The 27,662-nt window shown below is 38.8% G+C and overlaps 1 protein-coding gene across 1 annotated transcript in view; it reads right to left on the bottom strand.

Moving 5' to 3' along the window:
- The window catches only part of PLCXD2 (phosphatidylinositol specific phospholipase C X domain containing 2), a 44,846-nt gene that overhangs the window by 9,523 nt on the left and 7,661 nt on the right, over nucleotides 1-27,662 (bottom strand). The window contains exons 2-3 of the mRNA XM_060770645.2: nucleotides 5,798-6,258; nucleotides 1,534-1,775 (exon numbers count right to left, since the gene is read on the bottom strand). Coding sequence (XP_060626628.2) covers nucleotides 1,534-1,775; nucleotides 5,798-6,258 — 703 coding nt within the window. The remainder of the gene's footprint in view (nucleotides 1-1,533; nucleotides 1,776-5,797; nucleotides 6,259-27,662) is intronic.

The following is a 27,662-nucleotide window of genomic DNA, read 5'->3' as shown; positions in this document are numbered from 1 at the left end:
CAAGGAGGACAGTCACATCCAATTACAAAAATTGAGATATTGGAGTAATAACATATGAAAGTATGGGAAGTAGACAGGTAAATGTTTTGCAACCTGCCTTATATGTTTTTCATGGTGTGTCCATGACAAATATGTGATCACAGAGAGAATGAATACCAATATATATGCTTCTGAGACAATTCCAAGGTAATCTAACCAGTTATGAAACCACCATGATCCATTTTCAGACAAGAATGATTGCTTCTAATGCATTTTCTGTTATGAAAGAGCAAAGTGGTTTAGCACCATCTACTGTTTTAATATTGTAGAGCAAATTTACTTTGGGAAATTGCAGAGAAAATTTGTGATAATAAAAGATGTGTTTTATTTAATAAGGGCCCCCTGGTGGCACAGCAGGTTAAACTGCTAAGCTTCTGAACTTGCTGACCGATAGGTCGGCAGTTTGAATCCAGGGAGCAGAGTGAGCTCCCATTGTTAGCCCCAGCTTCTACCAACCTAGCAGTTTGAAAACATGCAAGTGTGAATAGATCAATAGACACCACTTCTGTGGGAAGGCAACGGTGCTCCATGCAGTTATGCTGGCCACATGACCTTGGAGGTGTCTATGGATAGAACTGGTTCTTCAGCTTAGAAATGGAGATGAGCACCACCCTCCAGAGTGGAACACGACTAGACAATGTCAGGGGAAACCTTTACCTTTTATCTTTATTTAATAGTGGCACAGTTGCCATTTTTAAGCATTCTAAAGGTGAGGAATTCATTCTTTCAAAGTCCACTTCTTTAAAAAAGGGAGGGGGGATTTTATGAATCAATAGCTGGACCCTGGTGTGAAAATCATAATGCCAGAATTATAGAATGCTGAGCCCATGTGTCTGAGTGCCAGAATTGAATGGAGCTCACATTCATTCCCCACAAACATCTACTTCAAGTTTCCTCCAAGATGTCTTCAGTTCAATAATATTCTTTAGCAGAATGATTGTTAAATCATTTGGAGTCAGAAATTCTTGATAGTTTCCCTCCTGCCTACCCCACTCTAAACTTATGTATGATTTTTCAGTTAAAATGAAGCTTCCTTTGAAGTTCTAATATCTGTAGTTTAATGCTACAGTCATACAAATCTTTAGGAACATAATTGGTGTATGAATTATTTTTAAAATATTGGTCAATTTTTGAATGGTTAATTGAGCAATGATTATTACTGAATGATGGTAGCCAGGGCCACCAGTGGGTTCTTGATATGTGCTGGGTTCGGTTACAAATGTGGGTGCTCAAATCCCATTTTATTTAAAGGCAAAATAAAATTGTGTCCTTTATATAAAAGAGCAAAATCATAGCTTGCTTTTTAGGATTGATGAAAGAGTGAAAGATATGGATGGTTGAATCCATGGATGTAGAATGTTGACTGTACATATCGTGGGAGAAAAAAAAAGTCACTTAATCTTATTTTGGTCGGTAGATGGCAGCAACGTGCCATGTAGCATTCTCTCTCTCTCTCTCCCTCAAGCCCAGGAAAACAATGAAGTTTTAACTTACCTGTGAACAAGTGTATTTTTCAGGCCACGAATGAGATGCCGAGCAATAGTTTTCACTCTTGGCGTGAGGATTGCTTGGGAAACATGAAAAGTTCCACATTTTTCTCGCTCCCCAAGAGTAGTCTCTAAGAACTGTAGCAGTTTATGTACATTGGTAGTGTTTGCCCATGGTGCTGGCATTTTATTCCCTGGCCATAGGAAGGGATATTCTCCACAAAAAGGATGATGGTAGAAAATAAGAACCTGAACATTGTAAGACAGAGGAAAAAAGAGGGAGAGAATATATCAGAAACCTCTTTGCAAACTAAAATATTGTTCTGCTTACATTTGAACTGCATTTTAACGACTTTCAATAATTTGTTTTCTGTATTCTGGGCAAGGGAAGGCTTGCACTACTATTAGAAGGACAGTGATGATACTTATGCAGAGATACCGATACTTACACGTTTGTCTTGTATTTATTAGTGAAGAGTGAAACACTCCTATCCTGCCTTTTCCTCATTACCTTGTGAAAGATATCTTTAGCCAGATAATCATCATTTGCTTGCTTCTGACTACAAGACTATCACAATGCCACAAAGCAAGGATGAGGATTCAGCTAAATTATATATAATTGGACTGATTAGGCACAAACAAGGCTTTTCTCATTTATCTCACTACATTTTTAGTTCATTGCATCCTCCAGAGCAAGACATACAGCTTTAATGGCACCCATTAAAAGACAATTCTGACTTTGCTTCTGTAACTTCTTTTTTAAAAGGAGAAAATGTGAAAATGGAAGAAAAAGCAAGAAAACGCAGGGAGTTACACAGGGAAGATATTATCAAGGCAAAGTGGCTGAAAAATGAAAGATTTATGTTAATACACCTTGGGATGGTAAAATATCCGGGCATCCCCTGGGCAATGTCCTTGCAGATGGCCAACTCTCTCACATCAGAAGTGACTTGCAGTATCTCGAGTCGCTCCTGACATGGGAAAAAAAAACCCCTGGGAGTAAAAATAACAACAAAGGGAGAGTTTTGGGCCATCTTAAAGTTTAACATGTTTTATTTGGGTTAAGGTTTGCAGACTCCATCAGATACAAGGTACACATTGAGTATGTCTTAGCCATAGTGTTTGGAACCAGAAGTGTTTTTGAATTTTGATTATTATTATTATTATTATTATTATTTATTTTGGAATGCCTATATCTGCATATACATAAATAACAAGTTTTCTTGAAAATGGCACCCAAGTCTAAACAAGAAAATTGTGTATGTTTCATATACACCTTATACACATAGCTTGAAGATCATTGCATACAATACTTTTTAAACAATTTTGTGTGTGTGCATGAAACAACGTTTGTCTACACTGAACCCTCAGAAAGGAAGGGGTCATAATCTGAGCCAACCACACAAACAATTTTGGCTTTTGGAGTACTTCAGAATTCCAGGTTAGGGATTTTCAATCTGTGGGCCCTTCTACACTGCTATATAATCCAAAATATCAAGGCAAATAATCCACTTTACTGCTAAACTGGATTATATCAGTCTACACTGCCATATAATCAAGTTCAAAGCAGATAATTTGGAATTTATACAGTTGTGTACCATGGATGTTGGGGTGGGGTGGGGTGGGGTGGTAATTACAGTTTGGGGAAAATGAACAATTCCTAAAATCCTAGCTGAGGGACTCTAGGCGTTGTAGTCAAAAAGGTAACTTTTCTCCAGCTAAGTCTTAAAATATCTGTTGTGCATTTTTAGATTGCAGACTGAGAACATCACTATTCAAATGTGGTCACCAGGGGGTGGTGTCTGCCTGTTCTATTACTCAGAGAAAAGAGAAGGAAAAATACAACAAAGAAGAAAGGACAATCCACGTGTTTGAAGATGTTGCTGATAAATAGTCACCTTGAGCTTCTAGAAGGGAGGTGGCTGGTACAGGTGACCAGGTCTCCAGGTTTCCATAGAGTGAATAGGACATGATTAAGATGGGAAGAGCAAGCCAAAGCCAGGTGTCTGATGGGCACTAATCACATGGATTTTAATTTAGGACCAAAATAAACTAGGAGGAAAAGAAAGTGTATAGAAACTGGATAAGGCATAAAGCATCCATCTTCCATACCAAACAGGAACTCAAAATGTCTTTGTTTTGTGCCAGAGAAGGTTTCAGTGTGGTCTAATATTAAATTAAAAGCAAACTGATTCACTTATTATAATTTATTGAAATGAATAAGTGCATTAATCAAGAGCATAATTAAATTAAGAATAAATCACAATTATACACTGATATAATTAAATGTATAATGTATATTAGCATTAGAGACAGACAATATTAGAAATAAATCCCAATTATATTAACATGCCACAATTAATGACTTATAATAGACCAGAAGAAGAGCTTTAAAAATTGCTATTTAGCACCTCTGTCTCTTAAATTGTTTTTGTTCCATCCATAACCAGTTAGCTCAGCTCAGTTCAGCTGCATTTCCCTAGCAAAGCTTCCTAAGACACAGCAAATAAGATTGTGCAGTTGGTTGCTGCTATGAAACAGACAGCAACCCTCTCTCTTAGCTTTACTTGTACAGTTAGACCCTATCTGTTACATGGGTTAGGGGTGAAAGATCCCTGGAAAAGTCAGAAAAAAAATGAATATAGACTCCAGTATTTACCTGAGAGCTCATTTCTCTAAGCATCTCTAGGTCCTCTGATGTGATTCAATGGTCAACCACTGAATTTTGTTGAAAAACCAAGCACTCATTTGGATCTTCTAGCATGATGTTGTGATCAACAGAATTGTGCTAGAAGAACTAACAATTGTTGGAAGTGTGTAGTCAAAGTCACAAGGGCTTAAGTCTGGGGAGTATGGTGGATGGTGCACCATTACAGTCATACATGAGAATCACCATAACTTTCACATTGCTGGGGTTCTGATGAAATTTTGAACTTTGTGGTGACCCGTAATGATGCCATTCATTCGATTGGCATTTCAGTTCTGGCTGGTACGATCTGGCCCAAGTCTCATCCAGTGTAATGATATGGAGTAAGAAAGCCTCTCCTTCGCACTCATAGCTCTCTAAGTGGGTACAAGCAGCATTGTATCATAGCCATTTCTGCATTTCCATCAAATGATGTGGACCGCATTGTGAAGCAATTTTTCTTATGCCCAGGCATTCCTTCAGAATGTGGAGCACAGTCGTGTGTGCAAATCCTGTTTTTCAGGCCAGCTCGTGAATCGTATGGCATTGATCACTGTTCATGAGTGCAGCAACAGCAATCACTTCCACTTTGTTGACACCATGACAACCTGGCTGATGCATGTCTGCCACATTTTGGCATCCTTCGTTGAAGGCTTTTACCCACCTTGCCACTGCTCTGTAAGGCAATACAGATTCCCCACAAGCCTCTTGAAGACCTTGATGACACTGTTGTGCTGTACAATCTCTGGCACATTCAGTCTTTATCCAACTCTGTTGTTCTTGTTTCAAAAACATTGCAACAACACTTACTTTAGACCGCAAGCTAATATGAGACTCAGTTCTTTGCGTCACTCCGCATGCGCGTGATGTAGGAAGGATGAATCTTTTTGCTCAGAGGTAAGGTTGGTATTTATTTATTTATTTATTTATTTATTTATTTACTATGCTTATATACCACTGTATCTCAAGCCCGAGGGCGACTCACAGCGGTTCACAAACAGCTATGTATGGTATGTAACTAGCGTGTGGTATACATGGCATTCTTTGGTATTGTTGCATGGTGTCTTTACAGCAGTGTTGTCACTATTAAAGTTCCAACCCTGATGCTAGCCATTTCCCATAAGAATTTTCCGTATTTGAGTTTCCCGGCATGGACCGTACCCTGAATGATGACTGTGAGCACTGACAGTGAGTTCATTAATGCAAGATGGGATTAATGATCATATCTATAAAAAGTGGTTGCACATCTGTATTTGTTATGATGTGTGGAAATTATTTGATGTCAGCTACAAAAAGGTGCCTTTCCTAAATTAATGAGAATGTCTATATCTCATTGAAGACAGGTGGTGGTGGGAAAAAACATATTTTCAATTCCATTTAACATGGTTTGTAGACATTAAAAGACACAGGGATTTTATTCAAATGAGCAATGACAGATCCTAATTTCTAAAACACCTTTCCTCCTTTTTATCTCTCACTAACAACAGTTGCATCTACAGCAATCAGATCACATGTATTGGAAATCTATGCTTTCCTGACACTTACTCTAAGGCTCCAATATAATTAAATGAGGTTTGTTCTTTACCTGTTTTTGTTTTTCCCAAAGTCTTTCCAAGGTCACATCGTCTACACATTCCTTCGTGCAAAGTTTTGATCCAAACACTTCTTCAATCCTGCTGATCAGGTACTCATGATGGTTCTTATCCATAGCATAGAAATGGTTGAAATCCAAGAAAATAATTTCCTTGGGATGATGTGTTAGAAAGGTGTTGATCTCCATCAACCCATCCCATACTTTGATTCCAAACAACCCATGTATGAAGTATATTTCCTGCCCTGCTTCACCCGGTTTGGAAGATACACGAAGGTCAAAGTAGCGGATTCCACCCTCAAGCTGCTCCTTGAACGTCAAGTTTTGTGTCACTGACCACTTCTTCATTATCTTCTTCACCAAAGAAATTTTGGCTATCCGTTTGATTGCTGTAGCTTGATCAGGTCCCACAGGAGATTTCTCATCAACCCAGTAGCTGAAGGAGTCGTGTGACCCTACAAAGGAGATAGATGGTAGATAATTCTGTTAGTTTTAAATGCCCTGCATATGTTAGGTGCTCTTTTTTGTTGCTGCAGATTATGGAGATCTGGGCACAGATCCTGCAATAAGAGATGGAACATATATTTCTGGCAGGACAACTTATTCTGTATGTTATGCCTTCAAAACCTGACTTTTGTTTCAGCACACATCCCAACACAACTATTGTCATCCTTTGGAGATGAGGTGATGGAACAGAAACATTCAGCATTTACAGCTAGATACATATTGAGCTTGCCATCTCCTAGGGCCATCTTTCTACCCGTTTTCCACTATAATTGGCTATGTTGGTTGAGGGCAGAGGAGAGAATGCAGAAGTGAACATGTAAGTTTGGGAGAGTTGGTCATTGGACAAAGAAGGAGAATTCCAACCTCCACAATGACCTGAAAAGGTGATTTACAATGGCATAAGATGGGCTTATAATAATATCATTTTAAGTTACCACCAGAGTCCCTGGTGGCACAGTGCGTTAAACCGCTGAGCTCCTGAACCTGCTGACCAAAAGGTCAGTGGCTTGGATCCGGGGAGTGGCATGAGCTCCAGCTGTTAGCCCCAGCTTTTGCCAACCTAGCAGTTCAAAAAGATGCAAATGTGAGTAGATCAATATGTGAGTAGATCAATAGGTACCGCTTCGGCAGGAAGGTAATGGCACTCCATGCAGTCATGCCAGCCACACAACCTTGGAGGTGTCTATGGACAATGCCAGCTCTTCAGCTTAGAAATGGAGATAAACACCAACCCCTAGAGTCAGACATGACTGGACTTAACATCAGGGAAAAACTTTTACCTTTATCTAAGCGAGGCTCTATATTTATCTTTACTAAGTTACCAGAATGTCTCTTTGCTCTGCTTATTTTAATTGCAAACCAAGCTATTCCACACGGTTACCTGTGTGGCTACAACATCAGATGAAAAATAATCATGCTGAATATGAATCGGGGAAGAGGAGCCAGAAGTGATAACCAAATCTAACTGCATGAATGTTTTTACTAACATCAAAAAATGTTCATACCAGCTATATGCTTTCTTATCTTTATGATGGATATGATGTACTTATAACACAATAGAATAAGCAAGCATTTGTATCTGTGTGTGGTTGGTAGACATCTCGTGTGCTCACGTGCATACTCTTAAAAATACTTGTTTCCTGCTATGCACAGTTTGAACTGCAAATGAGATTAAGTTCTTAAATGGATTACCTTGTTAGGGATATTGAATTCACCTGGATCTCCATACTCTGTACAAATAAAACATGAATGCACCATATTCCGAGGATGCTAGCAATAATCGGCCTCATAAAGGATCATGTTTCTATAACTTTTGTTTGGTACATTTTTTTAACTAGATGGATTTGTAAAATATTGCTATTTAGCTTTATTTGTTTCATCCCATACCAAGGTCTTCATACACTTGACCCTAACTAAACAGCTAGAAGGAGATTAAAATATTTTACAGGAATGAACTGTTTTGGCATAAACCCAAAAGGGGTAAATAAAGAAGGGGTTCTTTTTTTGGCTGTGCAAGACTGAATGTAAATGACAGTGGACTCCTCCACATCTATATAACCCAGAATATCAAGGCAGATAATCCACAATATCTGCTTAGAAGTTGATTGAGTGAGATGGCATAAAACTTGATGAAAAGAAAGAGTTCAAATAATCAACTAACATAAATGCACCAGTATTTCAGTGTGAAGTGTAGCCTGGTTTTGGCTGATGAGCTAGTCAGAAGCAAGCAAATGACGATTATCTGGCTAGTCAAATTAATCAAGATTGCCGTTGTTGATTGCCTTCAAGTTGTTTCAGACTTAGGGCAAAGTCTAAAGTATAGAGTGAAGGACAAGTAAATAACCTTGTAGGACTGCATCTGGCCCGCAAACCTTAGTTTGGGGACTCCTGGTATAAACTGAGCTCCCAAGAAAACAAACAAAAGTCTAAAACAGTGGTTCATTTTGATTTTCCAATTTTGGACTTCAGCTCTCAAAATTATTTCCACTGGCCATGCTAAATCGCTTTCTGGGGGCTGAAGTTCAAAAGATGTTAAAGTCAAAAAGTGGGCTACCACCGCAAAAGTCTTTCTATCTTCTGCAGTGGCATGTAATTGTGTGGTAAGTCCTGCATATTTTGCACCCTAATGCATATTAAGAGTAATGATTTTATAGACAAATAATTCTCAAAAATCTGACCTACAGATGTTCTGGATTCAGAGTTTTATAATCCCTGACAACTGATGGGACTTCTAGGAGTGAAATCCAAAACACCTGAAATACCAAAGGTCACTGATATTGATGAAGTTAGAGGATACGTCAACTGTCAAGAGCTTTGATTTTTTTATAGTACACCCAATTCCAATATATATTTTTCTTTGCCAGTGGTCCTAATTACAACAACTAAATAAATAGTATTACTTCTTTTCAAGATTGCTTGTGGTTCTAATTAAACACACCTGTACTTGCTAATTTGCTTTAGCAAAGTTCAGTGTTTTACAAGTTTAGGTTGTGTAGTCAGAAATGAACATTAAATTAAACAGTGTTTACTGATATATGTCTTCCAGTCATTTCTGACTTATGATAACATTATTAGAGATGTGTCATTGAATTTCCTCTGAGACAGAGCCCTTCCACACAACCATATAACTCAGAATGTCAAGGCAGATAATCCAAAATATCTGCTTTGAACTGGGTTATCTGAGTCCACACTGCCATATAATCCAGTTCAACGTGGATTTTATACAGCTATGTGAAAGGGGACACAGCATGATCTGCCCAAGGTCAAGCAGTGGATTTCCATTCCTGAATGTGCATTCAAAACCTGATAATGCATTGGATGATATCTACACTTAACTGCCCCAAATTTAATTGTTAAGTCATCTTAGCGGTTTGTTTTGAATTTCTTTTATGATGGGGTTCTTAACTAGAGTAGTCACCTGTGTGTCACCCAGGTGCCAAGGAGAAGATGATGAGTGAGTATGTTTGTGCTATCAAGTCACCTGAGGATTTCATATGGTGAGCTCCTACTTTACAGAATGTATCAATATACCACTGGATTCAACCTCATATGTACCTGAAATCAATGAAGTGTTATCCATACACAAAGCAATGTCCCCATTTATCCTTCTCAAGGACTTCACATTGCTAATAGAATGAACCTGTATTAGTATCAGTCAGAGCTCAGGGTTAAGTACCAAGATTTCCAGGTTTGTACCATGACTCTAAGCACCTCCAGTGTGAAGTGAGGCTAATCCCTTATGCTTATATTGCTTTTCCTATCTGTAATCTATCTAATTTGTTGCACTAAAAAGAAGCTGAATGTTTTTTTAAGTGAAAGAGTTTTAGAGCCAACTGATTCCTTCAAATCGGTCAAAGATTGTGTTTCCAATCTATGGTGGCCCTATCACAAGGTTTTCTTAGCAAGGCGTGTTCAGAAGAGTGTGTGATTTGTTCAAAGTGGTTTCGTGGCAGAGTGGGGATCCAAACCCTGGTCTTCAGAGTCCTGGTGTAATTCTCAAAGCATTCTGTAATGTTAGCTTTTAATACTACACAGTACTTTACAATAACATTGTACAATAACTGAAATCCAAGAAAAGGGATTTTCCACCTTTATCTAAAAATAATCATTATTACAATGAAATGCAGCTTGAGCATCCCTTATTCTGAATTCTGAAATCAGAAAAGCCTCCAAATCTTAAACTTTGTTCCATACACAAGAGTTTTACAAATATCACATAAAACTACCTCCAGGCTGTGTGAATAAGATGAGTATGAAACACAGGACCCTTCCATACTGCCCTTTATCCCTATAATCTCATCTCAGATTATCTCCTTTACACTGGAATATAAGAGTCCCCAATGCCAGATAACCTGAGATAAACAGATAATCTGGGATCAGATCCTGGGATAAGGGGAGCAGTGTGGAAGGGCCCACAGATGAATGTGTGTTTAGAACTGGGACCATCTCTAAGATACGTATATATAAATAGTATATACATATTGCAAAATCTGAAAGAAATCAAAATCTAAAATACTTCCAGTCCCAAGTATTTCAGATAAGGGATTCTCAACCTGTATATTATGTTGTGCATTAATAATAAAATATTTTCATATGCATAATTACATATCAAAAAGTAGGCAATGAATTGAAAGCACACAGTGTGGATGAGACTATATTCTTAAAAAATGTATCACTCCAACCTGAAATCAGTTTAGATAAAGAGATATATCTTTAAAGCCAATCAGGCTGAAGACATAGTCTTACACTTATGGGTTCAATGATAAATCAATGTTATTCCTGACCAGTGATTCTTTGAAGGCCCTTCCACACAGCCCTATATCCCAGAATATCAAGGCAGAAAATCCCACAATATCTGCTTTGAAGTGGGTTGAGTCCACACTCAGATAATGTGGGATTTCCTGCCTTGACATTCTGGGATATAGGGCTGTGTGGAAGGGCCCTGGGACTCAAGTAGAAGTTTTCTAATTTTTTGCCAAGAAAAGAACATGAGTACTTCCTATGCAAAGCATTGATATAACATTTCTTATTTGCACAGGATGAGACTTGTATACAAATTCCTGTTTCCTCCTATGTGTCTGTGACCCAAATTACAAGCTGCATTTTGTTTTCACAGAGCAGGGACAGGATTTTCAATGTCAAGGCATGGTTTGAAGAAATCTTTTTTCCTCTCTGTGACCTGGAGAGAACAGAATAACAGAGGCTCTTAAGAAGATCACCTAATAACCCCGAGGTTATCTTATCTCGTCATCTCCTGAATGCCTCACAAATTACAGTTGCCTTAAGGGCACGAGAACCAGGGGTCCTTGGCATGTGATATGTGGCTGAGGAAATAAATGTTATCTAGTCTGAGAATGAGAGGACAAGAGTCACTGAGGTCCAAACAACTCACTCAATAGGGACACACAGGGTGTGTATATGTTTTAACTGAGATTATTTGAATTACTTGAATTAAAATCCAAAATGTCCAGCAATAGCTTAATGTAATGATGGGTTTAAAACCCACTCAAATTCTGTACAATATTAGGATGAATTGTACTGTTAAGATAGTTGAGTTATGCTAAGGTGGGTAACTTTCCTTGGAGAAAATGTTGAGTATAAGTAAAGCTGAGAGGAGAACGATGAAAGGAGGAAATGGGAAAAAGAAGAGGGTGGCAGCAACAATGGAATAGTAGAAGGGGTAATAATAATATTATGGCTTCACAATGTCATATTTGAGCCATATAGAGTACCTCAGCTCTACTGTCTATAGTATGGGCATATTATAGGCCATTGGGTCATTTGAAGCAAACCTTAAAAAAGATGAGGATAATGGTGGAGGGATACAACTTCTAATAGTAGCACACACTTGAGTTAGATAGAGAAGCAACAGTGTGTGTGTATGTGTGTGTGATTTCCCCTCTTGTGGAATACAGGTGGTATTTCCTATAGTTTGGTTCCAGGATAAACCTCCACCCCCCATGGTTACCAAAATTCATGGATGCTTAAGTTCCATAATAGACAGTAGTACAGCAAACCAGTGTCCCTTATATAAAATGATAAAATCTAGGTTTACCTTTTGTAATTTTTTTGGTGCTGGTGAAGGGGATGAATTTTCAAACCATGGGTGATGAAATCCATGGATATAAAATCCATAGATATGGAGGGCTGAGTATATCATACCCTACCACATTTCACAGGTACTCATATGGCTAAGCAATATCAGAATATAGTCAAGTTGGCAAAAGGCATGAATAAGGAATAGACTTTAGAGCAAGCCATGATGGTTGTTGATTTGGTTCAAGGCTGTGTTCACCTGAATCAACTCTGTGTTTTTTCATGCACCAGGGGAACAACCTGGCCATATCTCTAGTTTCCTTTGTTGGCACACAGTCACTTGTTCAAGTCTAAAGTTGTCTCTCTCTATTTGCAGTTTTGACCTTTGTGGAGCTCATTATTCATGGATTTGATTAGATTCTCTCTAGGAACCTCTAGGTCCTCTAGTGTGACTCTTATATCAAATTCTTCCAGTCATTTTGGAAGAGCTATAGATTTCTAGAGTAATGGGTTGCTGTGAATTTTATGGGTTGTATGGCCATGTTCCAGGAACATTCTCTCCTGAGGTTTTTGGAATGCTTCTGGAACATGGCCATACAGCCCAGAAAACTCACAGCAACCCGGTAATTCCAGCCATGAAAGCCTTCGACAACACATTATACTCATAGTCCTCCAATATGAATCTATTGCTCAGCTTCCAGATGTAGGAATTATAGAATTGTTCTGGAAGAACAAAAATTAATACAGAGATGTTCTCTCAATTAAAAAAAACCTATTTTTTATTTGTCATTTTTCACTTTCATGGGGGCCATGTGCCTCTAACCGTATGGCCAACTAGCTGTTTTTGCAATTTCCTCCACATTCAACATGGTTCCCAGTACAGCAAATTTAAAAGGCAAGGGCAAGTAAGTATAGCACATTTGCCAATTATTCATGTTGCTTTTCTAAAACTGTGTAGGAGTTTCACCTGAGCCTATGATATACATGTGCATTCGATATTGGAGTACAGTTAATATTCTGTAAATAAGACCTGTATAGCACAGAATACTGGAGATTTCCCAAATCAAAGAGGCAGATAATATTGCACAGGCTCTATGTGTTAACATTCATGGTTTACAACAATCTTTTCTTTTGATTTTTGGAAAAGAATTTGGATGATTTTCTAGCCTTCCAAGCCAAATGTTCATCTGAGCTGATGAATTTTGAGAGTCGCAGTTGAGACAAGTAATTTTTTCAAGCGCTGGCCATGTCCTTAGCATAAAGGTTATTTAAGTCCTTGGGGTCTGTGAGCACTATCCCACTTAACAGGCAGTGATTTCTGAAGATCACATTGCATTTTCAGAAAACAGGTCCTAAAAATAAATTTTAAAAAACTGCCTGGAGACACAGCCCTTTGTTCTGAAAGAGTGCAGTGCACTTAAAAATGTCATAAAATGCAACCCACATAACAAAACTATAGTTCTGTGATTTTTTCCTCACGGACAGTTGTGCATGTTGCATGGAGGTAAAGCTGACCTAGTTGGAAATGTATCTAACAAAATGCCGAGGGACTTAAGAATTCATATTATTAACAGGGCAGATTAACATTTTCAAAACAGCTTTCAAATACTGGCTAACTTAACTGCTCACTGGAGAATTTAGATGCAATAAACATTATGCCCACAAACTAAGCTAAATGAACGACAAAATTAAACTATCTTGACAAGCATGCTAATTTCAAAGTGTTCTATAAAATATAACGAGACCAGAAAGGCTATTAATAGGATTTGGGTGTGGTTTGGAGGGGGGGGGGATATTTTAAGGACAAATCCTACATCATACACAGTTGGATATGGTGCATTTAAAAACATCTTTGGCAGCTATAATTAAAAATGAGCAAATTCTGATGGGATAAATATTATGCTTATGATAGCCAATTCACATAGGTATTTATTCCTTAAGCTGAGCTTGCATGATTCATGAAATCATATGAACAAAGCAGTACCCATTCCTGGTGCCACCAAGACTTTGTTCTTTTTGTGGAAAAACGAAAATATAACCCAACTACAATTGCTTTGTCTTTTAAATGTTTAACTGAGATGCCAATGTACACTGTTTTCCATCATAGCAGCATGAGAATAAACCTATTTGCAAAAGTCCTCCCTCTCCTTGGTCTCTCATCCAACTTGTAGCATTACTGAAATGACAGGAATACTCTATGCACAATACCATGTTGTGGACATACCTTTCCTTGATCACAACATATTAGTGAGATGACTTCACGTTTACTTGCTGAAAGGAACTGTTCCCATCAGGGTAGCAGATGCCCCTGAAGACCACGTTAGGTTATAATTTCAGCCTCTTTAACTGTCAAGCCAATGAGTGTAACAAAGTGCATCATGCAGTGCCTCACAAAGCAAACACACATGATGTTCTTTCTTTTTCTATAAGAACAATTATTTGGTTCACTAATGGCCCTACACAACTCTAAATAAATGAAGGACAAACCATCATGACAAATACAAAATAAACCTCTTAACCACTGATTTGATATCTGCAATTTCGCTTAACCACACAGCAAAAATTGTACTATGAAGTGTTTGTGGGCCTCTCTAGGTCCCCCATTATGGTATACTTTTGGCTCGTATAATAAAAATGAATATATAATAAAAATATATTAATTTTTATTATCCATGGTTTAAGATACCAACATATTCTCCACAGATACAGGTATCATACTGTAACAAACCCTGAAGAGTGTGTAAAAAATGGGGAAGGTGGAGTTTTGAAGTCATTGTGTTTACTGGAATCTACATTTCAGTAACTGATCATAGAGCCTTTGGAGCAATATACCAGTAATGTGGTGCTCCAGCTGGGGATTATATGGTGCTACTATTCCATGATCACAAGACATTATGAAATCATGACAGGATGAAAAATGCAGGGGAGGGGGAGAAGAGTGGGATGTGGCAAGATAGGACCACCTCATCCTGTCTTCAACCACTCTATGAAAACAGGATCACATTAACAAACCAAAGCAATTTATTATGCAAATGAAGTACACAATACAGAATACACCTGTGAATATAGACGACAACCTAATGGGAGATCACAGAGTTCAGAAGAAGAATTTCTAATGGGAGAATTTAGTAGTATTCAGCATAGATTATTGCCTGAAGCCCCCCCCCCCCCCCCGGTAGCAAAATGGTAAACCAGAAGCCGCTCAACTCTTTCTCGTCATGTCAACTGTAAGTTGCAAGTTGCTGTACCACCTAAGGGAGCTTTCTGCCCCACTCGTGCCAACATACCTCAAATCATTTGAGTGTTCAAGCGTTCTGCTATTTTAGGCCTTGTTCTCTTTGTCACTTCAATGCACAGTGGCCACAGGAGGGAAAACATGCTCATCCTGATTGCCAGGCACACCCAGGACATGCTGAGCAAGTAACAAACAGTTGCTGACTTGTTTTTTCAGCATGCTATCTCTAATTCACGTTAAATAAGATTTGAAGATGTTTAATCTCTGGTTAGTCCTTAGATGGGGAACTGCTGGTTAAGATCAGGTGCTGTAAACTACATTTCAGAGGAAGCCACTGGCAAATCTGAGGATTTCTTGCCTAAGAACATGTCATGAAATTCATAGGGTCACCATAAGTCAGCACATTAAAAACTACACCCAGGATGCATAAAAGATACATAAAGGCTGAGAGTTTGCACATTCTTCTTTTTATAGATGTTGTTATGGGAGGAAGGGTGGGGAGAATGAGATCACTGCTCTTCCCAATAAGAATTCTGCCTGTCCCAAATGAACTTCAAAAATTCTAGCATTGCCAATACTAAGAGTGAATAAACATATGCATGAAATGTTGGACTTCCCCTGAATTGACTCCTGGTTGTCGTCATGACATTCCAGGAATTCCAGTGAGTATTGTGAGTTATCCTGGGGTAAACAGCTTTCCCCAACTTCAGGCACTGTCAAAGGATGTTCTGGCTTTGGGGCAGTGTGAACAGCTGGATTTAGTTCTATTCAGACAAGTTTGCTATTGTGGGACACTGCCACAATTGTTCTCTCCCTGCATTCACCAGTGCAGAGAAAAAAGGGATGGGTCATGCCCATGTCACCACTGTCATCATTCCTAGCTGGCTACAGTTTTATGCAAGCTCCTGGCCATTGTGAGAGCCCCCCCCCCCCCCCCCGGCTCCTTCCTGGTTGCATTTTTTTGATGTGAAAATGGGGCACCTGCAATGCCAGGAGCCCACATGGAGCTCTGTCTCTGCCTGTGAGTTGTGACACTAATATGGAAGTTGGGGTAATGATCCAGCTGGACAATGTGGACATTCATGCAACAACATAGCAGGTATGGCAGTAGCAATTTCTGCTCTGGAGTGGCCACAGATTTTCTGGTAGATGTAACTTTCCCTAAGAGTCGCCGCAAACTAGCATCTTGTGAGAGCAAACTGTGCCAGCACGTCCGATGACGTCGAAGACTCCGCCTCTCTCTCCGCCTCTTTCTCCGCACCAGCATGGTTTTTCCTTTGCTAGGGCAGCGATGCGAGTGTACTCTCGCTGTTGAATTCTGCCAACAGCGAGAGTACGCTTGCATCGCTGCCCTAGCAAAGGAAAAACCACGCTGGCGCGGAGAAAGAGGCGGAGTCTTCGACGTCATCGGATGTGCTGGCACAGTTTGCTCTCGCAAGATGCTACTTTGCGGCGGCTCTAAAAGACATTGAAAATCGCTCAGACTTAAAACTCTCTTTGCTTTATGTTCCCTTGTTAATGCCCCCTTTCCTTCTGATTCCCAAACTGTAATTTGCTTTTAACCCCTTAAGCACCTTTTTATTTTGTTTCACATGTTTATGTTTTCTTCATTACAATAATAAAACAAAACAGGTTTCAGATTATTAAGATTTTCTTTTCATGCCATTTTGGCACATTTAACATAAAGAAGAGCATAGCTGTATTTGCCTTCCCAAAAGCATCCAGTTTTAAGTAAAATGTCTGTGTTGCAAGGGTTATATCATTTGGATTTGAATGGTGCAGTTGCGAAGATGAAATAAACCAGGATGTGCAGGAAAGGGGTCTATAACTTGGTGCCCTGCATTTTCCAAAGTCATGATCTCTAAGAAACCAGATGGCCAGCTTAACTGTCTGTTCTAATTCAGGGAATCGTTTCAGAAGCTGTTCTCAGTTGGCCTCTGTAGGTTTCATGATATTATTAAACTGTTTCTATTTTAGGGGTCTAAATCTTCAAAAATATCATTTATGTGTCTAAGTTAACCATTTGCCACCCCATTACGTAAAAATATTAATGGAAATAACATTTGTAAATATTTGTATCCACCTCAAAAAGGGTTTTTGCTACTAATGGGAACCCTTGATGAGAAGAATCCTGGTGCATGAAAATCTTCCAATAAGGGACTGATTCTGCATCGTTCTTGAGAAGTGTGCAATTTGCAGACAAATCACAACTCAGGATTTATTTTGTCAAAAATCCAGAGATGCTTTTGTGTGTGTTTAGAAAACAGCCTTTTCTGGGCAGATATGTTATTTTTCTGGGCAACCTGCTTTCTCGAAAGAAAACAATTTGTGTCCAAAAGATTAATAAAATAGAGATTAACTCACATGTGTACTTTGGCCACATCATGAGGAGCCAGCAAAGCCTAGAGAAGACAATTATGCTGGGGAAAGTGGAAGGCAAAAGGAAGAGGGGCTGACCAAGGGCAAGATGGATGGATGGCATCCTTGAAGTGACTGGACTGACCTTGAAGGAGCTGGGGTTGGTGACGGCTGACAGGGAGCTCTGGCGTGGGCTGGTCCATGAGGTCACGAAGAGTCGGAGACGACTGAACGACTGAACAACAACAAACTCACATGTACTTTTCCCACAAAACAATAAGAGTCGTGGTGGCGCAATGGGTTAAACCAGTGGTTTTCAACCTTTCTAATGCTGCGACCCCTTAATACAGTTCCTCATGTTGTGGTGACCCCTAACCATGAAATTATTTTCACTGTTACTTTATAACTGTAATTCTGCTACTGTTATGAATCATAATGTAAATATCTGATATGCAGTATGTATTTTCATTTGTTGGTCCAAATTTGGCACAAATACCTGATACGCCACATTTGAATACTGGTGGGTTCAGTTGCTGGGATTTATAGTTCACCTACAATCAAAGAGAATTCTGAACTCCACCAATGATGGAATTGAACCAAACTTGGCACACAGAACTCCCATGACCAGCAGAAAATATTGGAAGGGTTTGGTGGGCATTGACCTTGAGTTTTGGAGTTATAGTTCACCTACATCCAGAGAGGATGTAGAAATATGTGTTTTCTGAGGCCCTTTGCAACCCCTCTGTCACCCCCTTCGTGACCCACCCAGGGGTCTTGACCCCCAGGTTGAGAAACACTAGGTTAAATCCTTGTGACAGCTGACCTGCTGACTTGAAGGTTGGCGATTTGAATCCATAAGACAGGGTGAGCTCCCATCTGTCAGCTCCAGCTTCTCAGGTTGGGACATGAGAGAAGCCTCCCACAGGATGGTAAACCATCCGGGCATCTGCTGGGCAGTCTCTGCAGATGGCCAATTCTCTCACACCACAAGTGACCTGCAGTTTCTCAAGTTGTTTCTGACATGATAAAAAAAAGTCCCAAATGATGAAGATTCTTGTCTCTCCAGGATTCCTCTCATTACATTTTCTTCACATTAGGGACCTCCCTCTTACTTTCTTTCACCAGGGTTGCAAATATTCAGAACTATACTATCTGTACCTATCTCCTTTTACATAGTTTTTAGAAGGGTAGCAATCACCTAAATATTGTGTGTTTGTGCATTATTGTGCATTTTGCTTCATCGCTGGCAGTTGGGTCAAGGTTTTAACCTATAGAAATGTATTTTGAGCAAGATGGTTTAAAACAGTGTATTTTAATATTGAGATAAATGTTTTTAATGTTTATGTATGCATGTAAGGAATTCTTAATGAATTCTTGTCCTGGCATTGAATTTTTGCCATATTTATGCTGTGCTCTGCCCTGAGAAGGGTGGCATATAAATGCTTTGAACAAACAAACAAACAAATAAATAAATATTTTGCAGGGGAACAAAGGTCAGTCTGGAACTTTAACCACATTAAGCATTTTACAGCCAGTTTTTATCTAATCCTTTCATCTTTATGTAACTTGAGTGCATTGCAACATGTGGGTGAACTGAACCTTTTAAAATCGACCCCCTGGCATAAACCGACATAAATTGGCATGACATATCTCAAGTTTCCACTAGGATGCATGGCCCTTTGCTTAATTATGAAGGAAAAATATAGAACAGAAAGTGCTGCAGAAGACTTCAAAAGCAATTCCTGATCTCTTTGTGAACTTGAATATAACACTTAAGGTTTCATTCTAAGGAACAGTTTTATTTTAACAATAACATTTAACATGTCCTCCCCTTTCACTTCACGGTAATCAAGGTCTGACAAGTAATTTTGCCACACCTTAATGAAAAGAAATTAAAAATTAGCTATGAACATCTGCTTCGAATACTTCATGGCTGTCTAATCAATGTACATTTATCATTTATGTGGTTATCCTCATCAGGATTAAATTCAGCAATTTCAGTCTCAGTTGTTCTCCCAGTAAACCCAAATTTCTTATAGGAGAATGGGCAAGTCCAGATGGCACTGACCAATAAGGAAAACTTAAAAAAACACAGACACAAGAAAGAGATGAAAAATGCAGCAATAGTTGTTCCTACTTCTATCATTATGGCTGTATGTATGTCCTTTTAGGAGAAAATGATGAGACCTCGATAACAATAAAGGACAACAAACAAATACATGTTTGACAAAATGTAGTAAATTAGCCAACTTTCTGTTCTCAGTCCATAACTAAAAGCACAAATAACTATTAATATACCACTAACTTTTACTTATTAAGTTTTTTAGGGTTCTACATCACTAACTTTTAGAGTTATTAAAGGCACCAGATCCCATCTGGTTTTGGAAGTTAAGCAGGGTTAGCTCTGATTAGCACTTGGATGGGGGACTGCCATGAATACTGTAGGCTGTATTTAAGAGGGTGGAACTAACAAAACCACTTCTGAGGCTCCCTTGCCTAAGAAATCTATGGGATCACCAATACTTGACAGACAAAAATGTCACATTACAAAACAGGGTGAGATCAATTTTACTAGCTGAAACACAAGATCTCACATTCCCAAGGCTTTCTACAATATGTAGCTTGTTTATGACATGATCATCACAATATGTAAAACTGCTATCGCAGTTTTACATATTGCATCAAGGAACATAGCATCAGGAACATAGGAAGGAACATAGGAAACTGCTTGACACTGAGTCAGACTATTAGTCAATCTGGTCTGGTATTGTTTACATTGAATGGCAACTGCCTTCAGGGTTACAGACAAGAAGCTTTCTCAATTCTTCTGGAAACCGATAGCACCTGATATCTTCTGAATGCATCTACTACTAAGCAATCATCCCATCTCAAACCTTATCAAAAGAATCATATGATCATGATCATTCTTCTCTTTGCTCATGGATTTGTTTATATGTTTTACCCAGGAAATTTGTGAACTATCTCCTCTTAATTCTGGAAGATAGAAAAAAATTATAGGTTACTTGCATATTCATTATGTTTACTGAAAGTTAAAAAAGCTTTCTGGTGGAAGAAATCCCAATAGTAATTAGGTAAAAACTGTTAAGGTTATTCTTGTTGATGCCTTCATTATTTACTAGGATGTAACAGGCACATGATGGGAAAAAGCTTCATCTCCATTCAGTGCAACCAAAAGAGGAGGTATATTTGGACTTTGCACATCTTCTGCAAAAGAGGAAACCTTCAGAAAATGTGCATCCCTCCTGCTTTGTACATTATTATAAGTATCTGCTCAAAGGCTGGTATCACTGAGTACGTTTCACTTGGGTCCTTGTGAGAGATACTGCACATACTGAATGTAGATAGTTTTATAAGCACTGAAGTATCCAACCTCCAAAATAATGTAGTACATTATTAGGATTTTATTTAAAAGCCCATAACAAGTTATTCTGAGCAGAGAAAGAAATACAGTTCCAGAGGAAAAACGTCATGTAGCCATTACACATTTTTCTCCTAGGTACAAAGCTAAAAATATAATTCCTGGTCCAATCTCAGCTCATGAATTTTGATGTCGCTCACTTAAGGCATTAATTTGCTTCTGTTTTTTCTATTTCCTTTGGCCTTTGTGTCAGACAACATTCTGTCAAAGACAGGAAGATATGTTGAGAAACATAGGTTCAGTGAAACACCATAGGGAGAGTTTGACAGAAGAGGTGGCACAATGTCATCTAATTCTGAGGACCTTTCTACTCTGACCATATAATGCAGTTCAATGCCAATGCAACGGTGGCCTCAAAATGCACACCAGCAATGCACTGCAACATGATCTAAGGGTATACAACACATTTTAAAGCCTCAGAAAAGTCCACATTCATCCACGATAATACACTGCAGGAGATGCTAATGTATCTAAGATCCAGGGTGAAATTAGCTCCACAAAATGTGGAGCCTATTGTAGACCACCCACCCCTACTAAAGCACAGTAAAGAATCCTGAACAGGCCTGGTAAAAAATGCCTCAAGGGCATGGCTGAGTAACAAAGGGTTAAGCAACCCCCCCCCCCCGGGGGGGGATTGATTACTTCTGCTGCTGTTATCTCACCCACCCACCCATCCCGCCCCCAACATGCCTTGATGCATTGGTGCACATATTTCTAGGAATGGGGAAAGAAACCTAAAGAGCATTTGAGGTCCTGTGATAAATGTAATTACTTTCCTGGCATCAAACCAATTCCAAGAATGACAATCTTCTCATAGCTGGATTACAGTGTCAGTGTAGAAATGCTCCGAGTCTTCCCAATCTGAATTGAGAAGGAGAATCCATACTTAGCTCATTAGCATAAAGAACATGTAGGATCACTCTGAGAAAGATCAGAATTCCTTAGAGAGTACACTGGGCCCACCATAACCACAGATTCATGATTCATGGATTCAACCTATCCCAGATTTAAATGCTGTACATTTGAATTTGTGGTGGAGAGCATGACAGTGGGTTGTTGTAGGTTTTTCGGGCTGTATGGCCATGTTCTAGAAGCATTCTCTCCTGACGTTTCACCTGGATCTATGGAAGGCATCCTCAGAGGTGTGAGGTCAGTTATTCAGACCTCGCGCCTCTGAGAATGCCTGCCATAGATGCAGGCAAAACATCGGGAGAGAATGCTTCTAGAACATGGCCATACAGCCCGAAAAACCTACAACAAACCAGTGATTCTGGCCATGAAAGCCTTTAACAATACACTGAACATCTCTAGGGGGAGAAACTGTTCCAAGACACAGGAAAATTGGAAAAACTAAGGGCTAGATCTCACACCTCTGGGGATGCCTGCCATAGATGTGGACAAAACATCAGGAGAGAATGCTTCTAGAACATGGCCATATAGCCCGAAAAAACTGCAACAACCCAGTGATACCAGCCAAAAAAGCCTTCAGTTATACAGAGAGCATGACTGCTTGTCATTTCTGTCTTTGAGATAACAGGCGTCCTTTACAAGGCAGAAGTGGTTGGTTGGTGAATTTTGTTGCTGCTCTATGCCATTTTTAATAGGGGCTTATACGTTTTTCCTCATATTCAGAGTCTATTTGTGAGCCTCGCAAATAGACTCTCTTTGTAGAGCGAATAAAAGGGTTTGCAGAAAGACTTTAAAATAGGCAATGCTTTAAAGTGTCAATTAAAATAGTATAGGGTAATAGCAGAGACAATGGCAAGACCTGGCTGCCAAATGCAACACGTTCCTCAGTCTCCCCTGGTCCTGGGGAGCCCACAAAGCATTTGCTTCTGCTTTGAACCTTAAAGGCAAAAGTGGGCATCTGGCATGCTCCCCAAAGAGTGAGAGCCTAATGAATGCCAACCAAGGCCTCTGATGCTGCTGTACTCCATTTTTAATAGAGACTTGAGCATGCACATAAATTGGTCTCTCTCTCTCTCTCTCTCTCTCTGTGTGTGTGTGTGTGTGTGTGTGAGAGAGAGAGAGAGAGAGAGAGAGAGAGAGAGAGTAAAACCAGTCACTGATACTAAGGGCCCAATGTAATTAGAAAATTCTTGGTAACTAATTTTCAGCATCACTGTACATTAAAAAACAAAAAAACCTGGGGGGGGGGACTGTTACACATAAGATGCTGCAGCAGACAAATGAGGCAATACGTCTGCACAAATCTCCAAGTGACCATCTGCTAGTCTTCTTCTTTGGGAGCTAAGATTCAAGGAGAGGCTTAATCATGCTTTGGCTAAGTGCTTAGGGAGGGACTAGAACAGGAGCAGTGTAGCTGTTAAGAGAAACAACCGAGCCTATCCCCTTAGAAAGAAGTGTGTCAAAGTCCAGTGAAACTACTATGGAGGGAGGAGGGGAAGAGCGCAGGAGAGAGTGTTCAACAGATGCCGTGGAGATTAAAGGAAGCAGCCAACAGCTCATCATTCCTCTGGAGTTAGTTCTAATTCCGGAAAAACAGTTTAAAAATGTTATTAGCAAGCCACAGACCAGAAGCCAAGCAAACTGTGTTTCAACTACAGTATTCTAGCTATACAGCAATGGAATAATGAAGTAACTACATATCAGAAAAATAGTAATTTGTGTGACAAACCCGTTTTGCTATTTGCTTTCCACTGTGGATAGACTTCAAAAACTGTGTGGTTTTCAAAGATGTTGTCATACCAGGAAGAAAATTGCATAATTGTTGCTACCTTCAGGAAGAAACTTAATAAAGAATTATATTCCTTACAAGAAGGTCTTTGGTGACCACAAAAAATTAGGAGGGGAGGAGTACATTTTGCCCACACCTTCCTCGTCTTGCTATATAGAACAGGTTAAACAGAGTCCAACTATGCAAGCTAAAGACTTATTTTTTTCCTGTGACATTTCTCTGGAAATGCTATATTACTACAATGTGTTTTATATTTCACTTTGGTCTGTTCAGAAAGCTGTTATTTTTGGTGTTCATTAGCTTGATTTAGGCTTGCTGCTTTGTTATAGGGTAGATTTTATTTAATTGTATCAGTTTTAACCTTGTGAATTGTCTTAGAAAGACTTTTGCTCTTAAAGGCTACCTAGATTTTATCTACACTGCAGAGATATAGCAGTTTGGTACCATTTTAACCACCATAGCTCCATCATGGAATCTGTCTGATAGAAAGGGTAACTATCTCTTAAAATATTTTAATTTTTGCTATTTTTAAAATCTGATGTGTGCTTTTATCTGTATTTGCTTTAATTTTTGTAAGCAACAGTCTGTCCAATAATTGGAGAAAAGGCAGCATATTATATAAATAAATAAGAAAATAACAATAAATTCAATGTGTGGGAGCTTTGCACTAAACAAAGATTTATGCCAAAATTCAATACAATGCAATTCAGTGCATTAGTATATTGAGACATACACCTTTTTTGTCAGTTATGAGAAAATATGTGCAGTCCCTTTCCCATAATTTCAGGGGTTAGGAGCACAGGAACCCCATAAAAGTGGAAAACTGTGAATAAAAAAAACTGTGAATAAAAATAAAATTTGTGTAAAACACTTATTTAGGCATTTCTAGGTTCTCCAGTATAATTCTATGGTTAACCTCTGATGGCAGTTGTCTATAGAATTGTAGTGGAGGACCTAGAAATGCGTAGAGTGAACATGTTTTTTCAGTCACATATAATGGACAGCACAGGCATCAAAAACAGTAATTCACAAATAATTAAATTTACAAATGCTTAAACTTCAAATGTAGAGAGACAACTGTAAATTTTATTTATATCAATGCAAAAATTAAACAAAATAGTGTCTTGATTTACTGGCAAAGAAAAAGTACTTGCCTATCATTTCAAAACATGATACACCTATTTCACATGTGCCATGATTCAGTTCAACATTCAACAGAAGGTACTAAGCAATTAAACCACAGTTGGTTATGTAAGGTTTGTCATGTCTTCATTTTTCATTGCGGACATAATAAACTGCAATATGCTTATTATGAAACAAATAATGTTTTAGTACACATGCTGTCATTCATGGTCTGTGACATAAAATAAACATGTCATGTTCCATAATACTAGGATCACAAATGGGATCACAAACGTAATGAAATTTTATGCTTAGTAGAGAGAAGGAAAATTGTTGGATACTATCAGTTTCCAGTACACAGGTGGAAAAGAAAATACAATTCTGACAGTGATAAACAATATTTTGACTGCAATCCATATATTCTTCTAAAATACTCTCTTTAGGTCACTGATATTGGTTGTATGTTTAAGTCAAGGGTGGAAAACTTCCATCATCCTGGGGGCCAAATTTAATTGGTGAAAGGCAGAAGACTGGGACCACAAAAACCAGCATATTTTAGTTTAAAGCAAATACTACAACCTTTTGGAATGGCAGGGAAAATTTACAAAAGTTAGTAAAGGGAACATGACCATGCTGGATAGCCCAAAAATCTGATTCATACCATAAGAGAGTGAAATCTTGCCCTGTGGCCTGAGATTTCTCTAGTTATGATTTAAGTGCTTTTTAAATGCAGCTTTTAAACCAGTTTTTGGGATTTGTGCCAATAATTCCATCAGATGCCTGTCAGTTTCCTGTGAGTTTCATTCACGTGATGCCCTCAGTACGGACTATTTAGATTCCATGTCAACTTGTATTAAGACAAACAACTGTAATGATGGACATAACCAGTGGAAACTATCAGAACATTACTCATTAGGAACATTAGTGCACGTGCTTAAGCACAATGTAGGCGTTAATAATCCTTTTAAAAGCCACACCTACTTTCAGCTATGCTGAGCAATCCAAGAGACAACTCTGAAAAATGTCACCACTGTGATCCATGCAAATATCTTTTCTGTGCTTTAAAAAATGTTTCAATTTTGATCATTACTTGTTGTTGGCGAACAACACAATCAAATAAATCAGTCCAAAAAACCTAGGTCCACAGGACAATGTGAATACTGTACTGCAACACTTATCAATAAAGGAACAATCCCCTTGACTGGATAGAGTGGTGAAAAGCAAGAGTTTAGTCCATCCTGGCTGCTTCTGGCCTTTTTAAATGTCTATTACTACTACTACTACTACTACTACTACTATTATTATTATTATTATTATCTTTATTTGTACCCCGCTAGCATTTCGCGAAGGACTCAATGCGGCTTACAAAGGCCAAGGCCTCAAAACACAACATAACAATACACACCCTAAAGCAAATTAAAAACAGTTAAAGCAATATTAAACAACAAGCAATAAACAATACACCAGGACACAATAAAACTGGGCCGGGCCAGAGTAATGGGTACAGATTAAAAGTGCTGATGTGACAGGTGATATGTAAGGATTATAGGGTAAGTGCAGTGTGCCAGCAATCTTAATTTCTAATAAAGTGCTTCTGGGACTTGTTGTTGGAGTTTTCCTATTCTGGAAAGGCACATCGGAACAGCCAGGTCTTCAAGTTCTTTCTAAAGACTGCCAACGTGGGGGCCTGTCTAAGATTTTTGGGGAGGGTCTAGACAGAAAAATGGCAGATAGAGGCTTATCCATGGGTTATAAAAAATGCTTTCCAAATCTAACCTCAACATATACATGATGTTGACCATATTCATGAGTATATATAGTAGTTAAATAAAGTACTACATCTGCTGGGGTATATCAGGCATTTATATTCCAGTCTCCTTCTTTCTCTCCTTTCCATTTCCCCACAATGGCATACACGGACTCCTCAAAACATAACGGAAGGAAATTGGAGGGTACACTCGATCCAATGGGAGTCTGGAGGGTCCCAATCTGCACCATGTATATTAGAGTTGTGTGTGAGATTAGAAGAAGCCTCCTTAAAGTGCACAACACAAAGGGGGAGCCTGGATGGTAAGCCTCCCCCCACCCCATAATGGGCCAATAGAAAATTGAGCTTTTGGCACCAGAGAGGGAAAACAGATATCTGCCCTCTCAGATTCAGGAGGCTCTCTAAAAACAGATTGGAGCCCCCGCCGAAATCTGGGACATGAAATGGGTAAGAATTTACCCTAAATGCACATCCCTAATGTATATCTCCTTCATTTATTTCCCTTTCATCTCTTTCTTTCATTCATTTACTCATTCATTCATTGAGCTAAAACTTCTCTCCATAAAGAACAAGTTCATCACATGTGCAGGGACACTTACACCATTTTAAAATTCCTATACATAAAAAGAGGATTTCCCTTTGATAATGTGAAACCATATACAGCCTGCTGGCCACATGTCACTCATTTCTGCCCAGGCAAAACAATGTGGTTTTCTCTTAATTGCTGGAATAACAAGGAAATGAAAACCCCTTTAAATTGTAATTTTTTAAAAAATCAATCTTTGGAACACTATAAATACTAGTTTTGCTGCTAATGAGTTGAATCCAATGTTAACCCTACCCTGACAAGACCAGTTGTGATCAATGGGAATCGTTGTTCACAACTAACTTAAGCTCCATTGATTTCACTCAAGTATTCAATTTAGCCCAAATTCTGATGCGAAGCTACCTTGGGAAACACACTAACAATATCTATACTTGGAAAAGCATGATTTGATCTTTAGTTCCAGAGCACACTTTCCCTGTTTTTGAGAAATATTGATGGCAGATTATTTTTGATAGGAATATACTCCCCTCTGATATCAAAATACATTATGTTTGGGAGTGAGGAAGATTATAAGAAATAAATTCCTGAAGCACTTGTGACCCAATGGGACACTGCATGGATATATAAATATCTTGAAGGGCCAAAGCCTG

Source organism: Anolis sagrei, chromosome 3 (genome assembly GCF_037176765.1).
Source record: "Anolis sagrei isolate rAnoSag1 chromosome 3, rAnoSag1.mat, whole genome shotgun sequence".
NCBI classification, from domain to species: domain Eukaryota; kingdom Metazoa; phylum Chordata; class Lepidosauria; order Squamata; family Dactyloidae; genus Anolis; species Anolis sagrei.
This window is presented reverse-complemented; position numbering and strand designations above follow the sequence as displayed.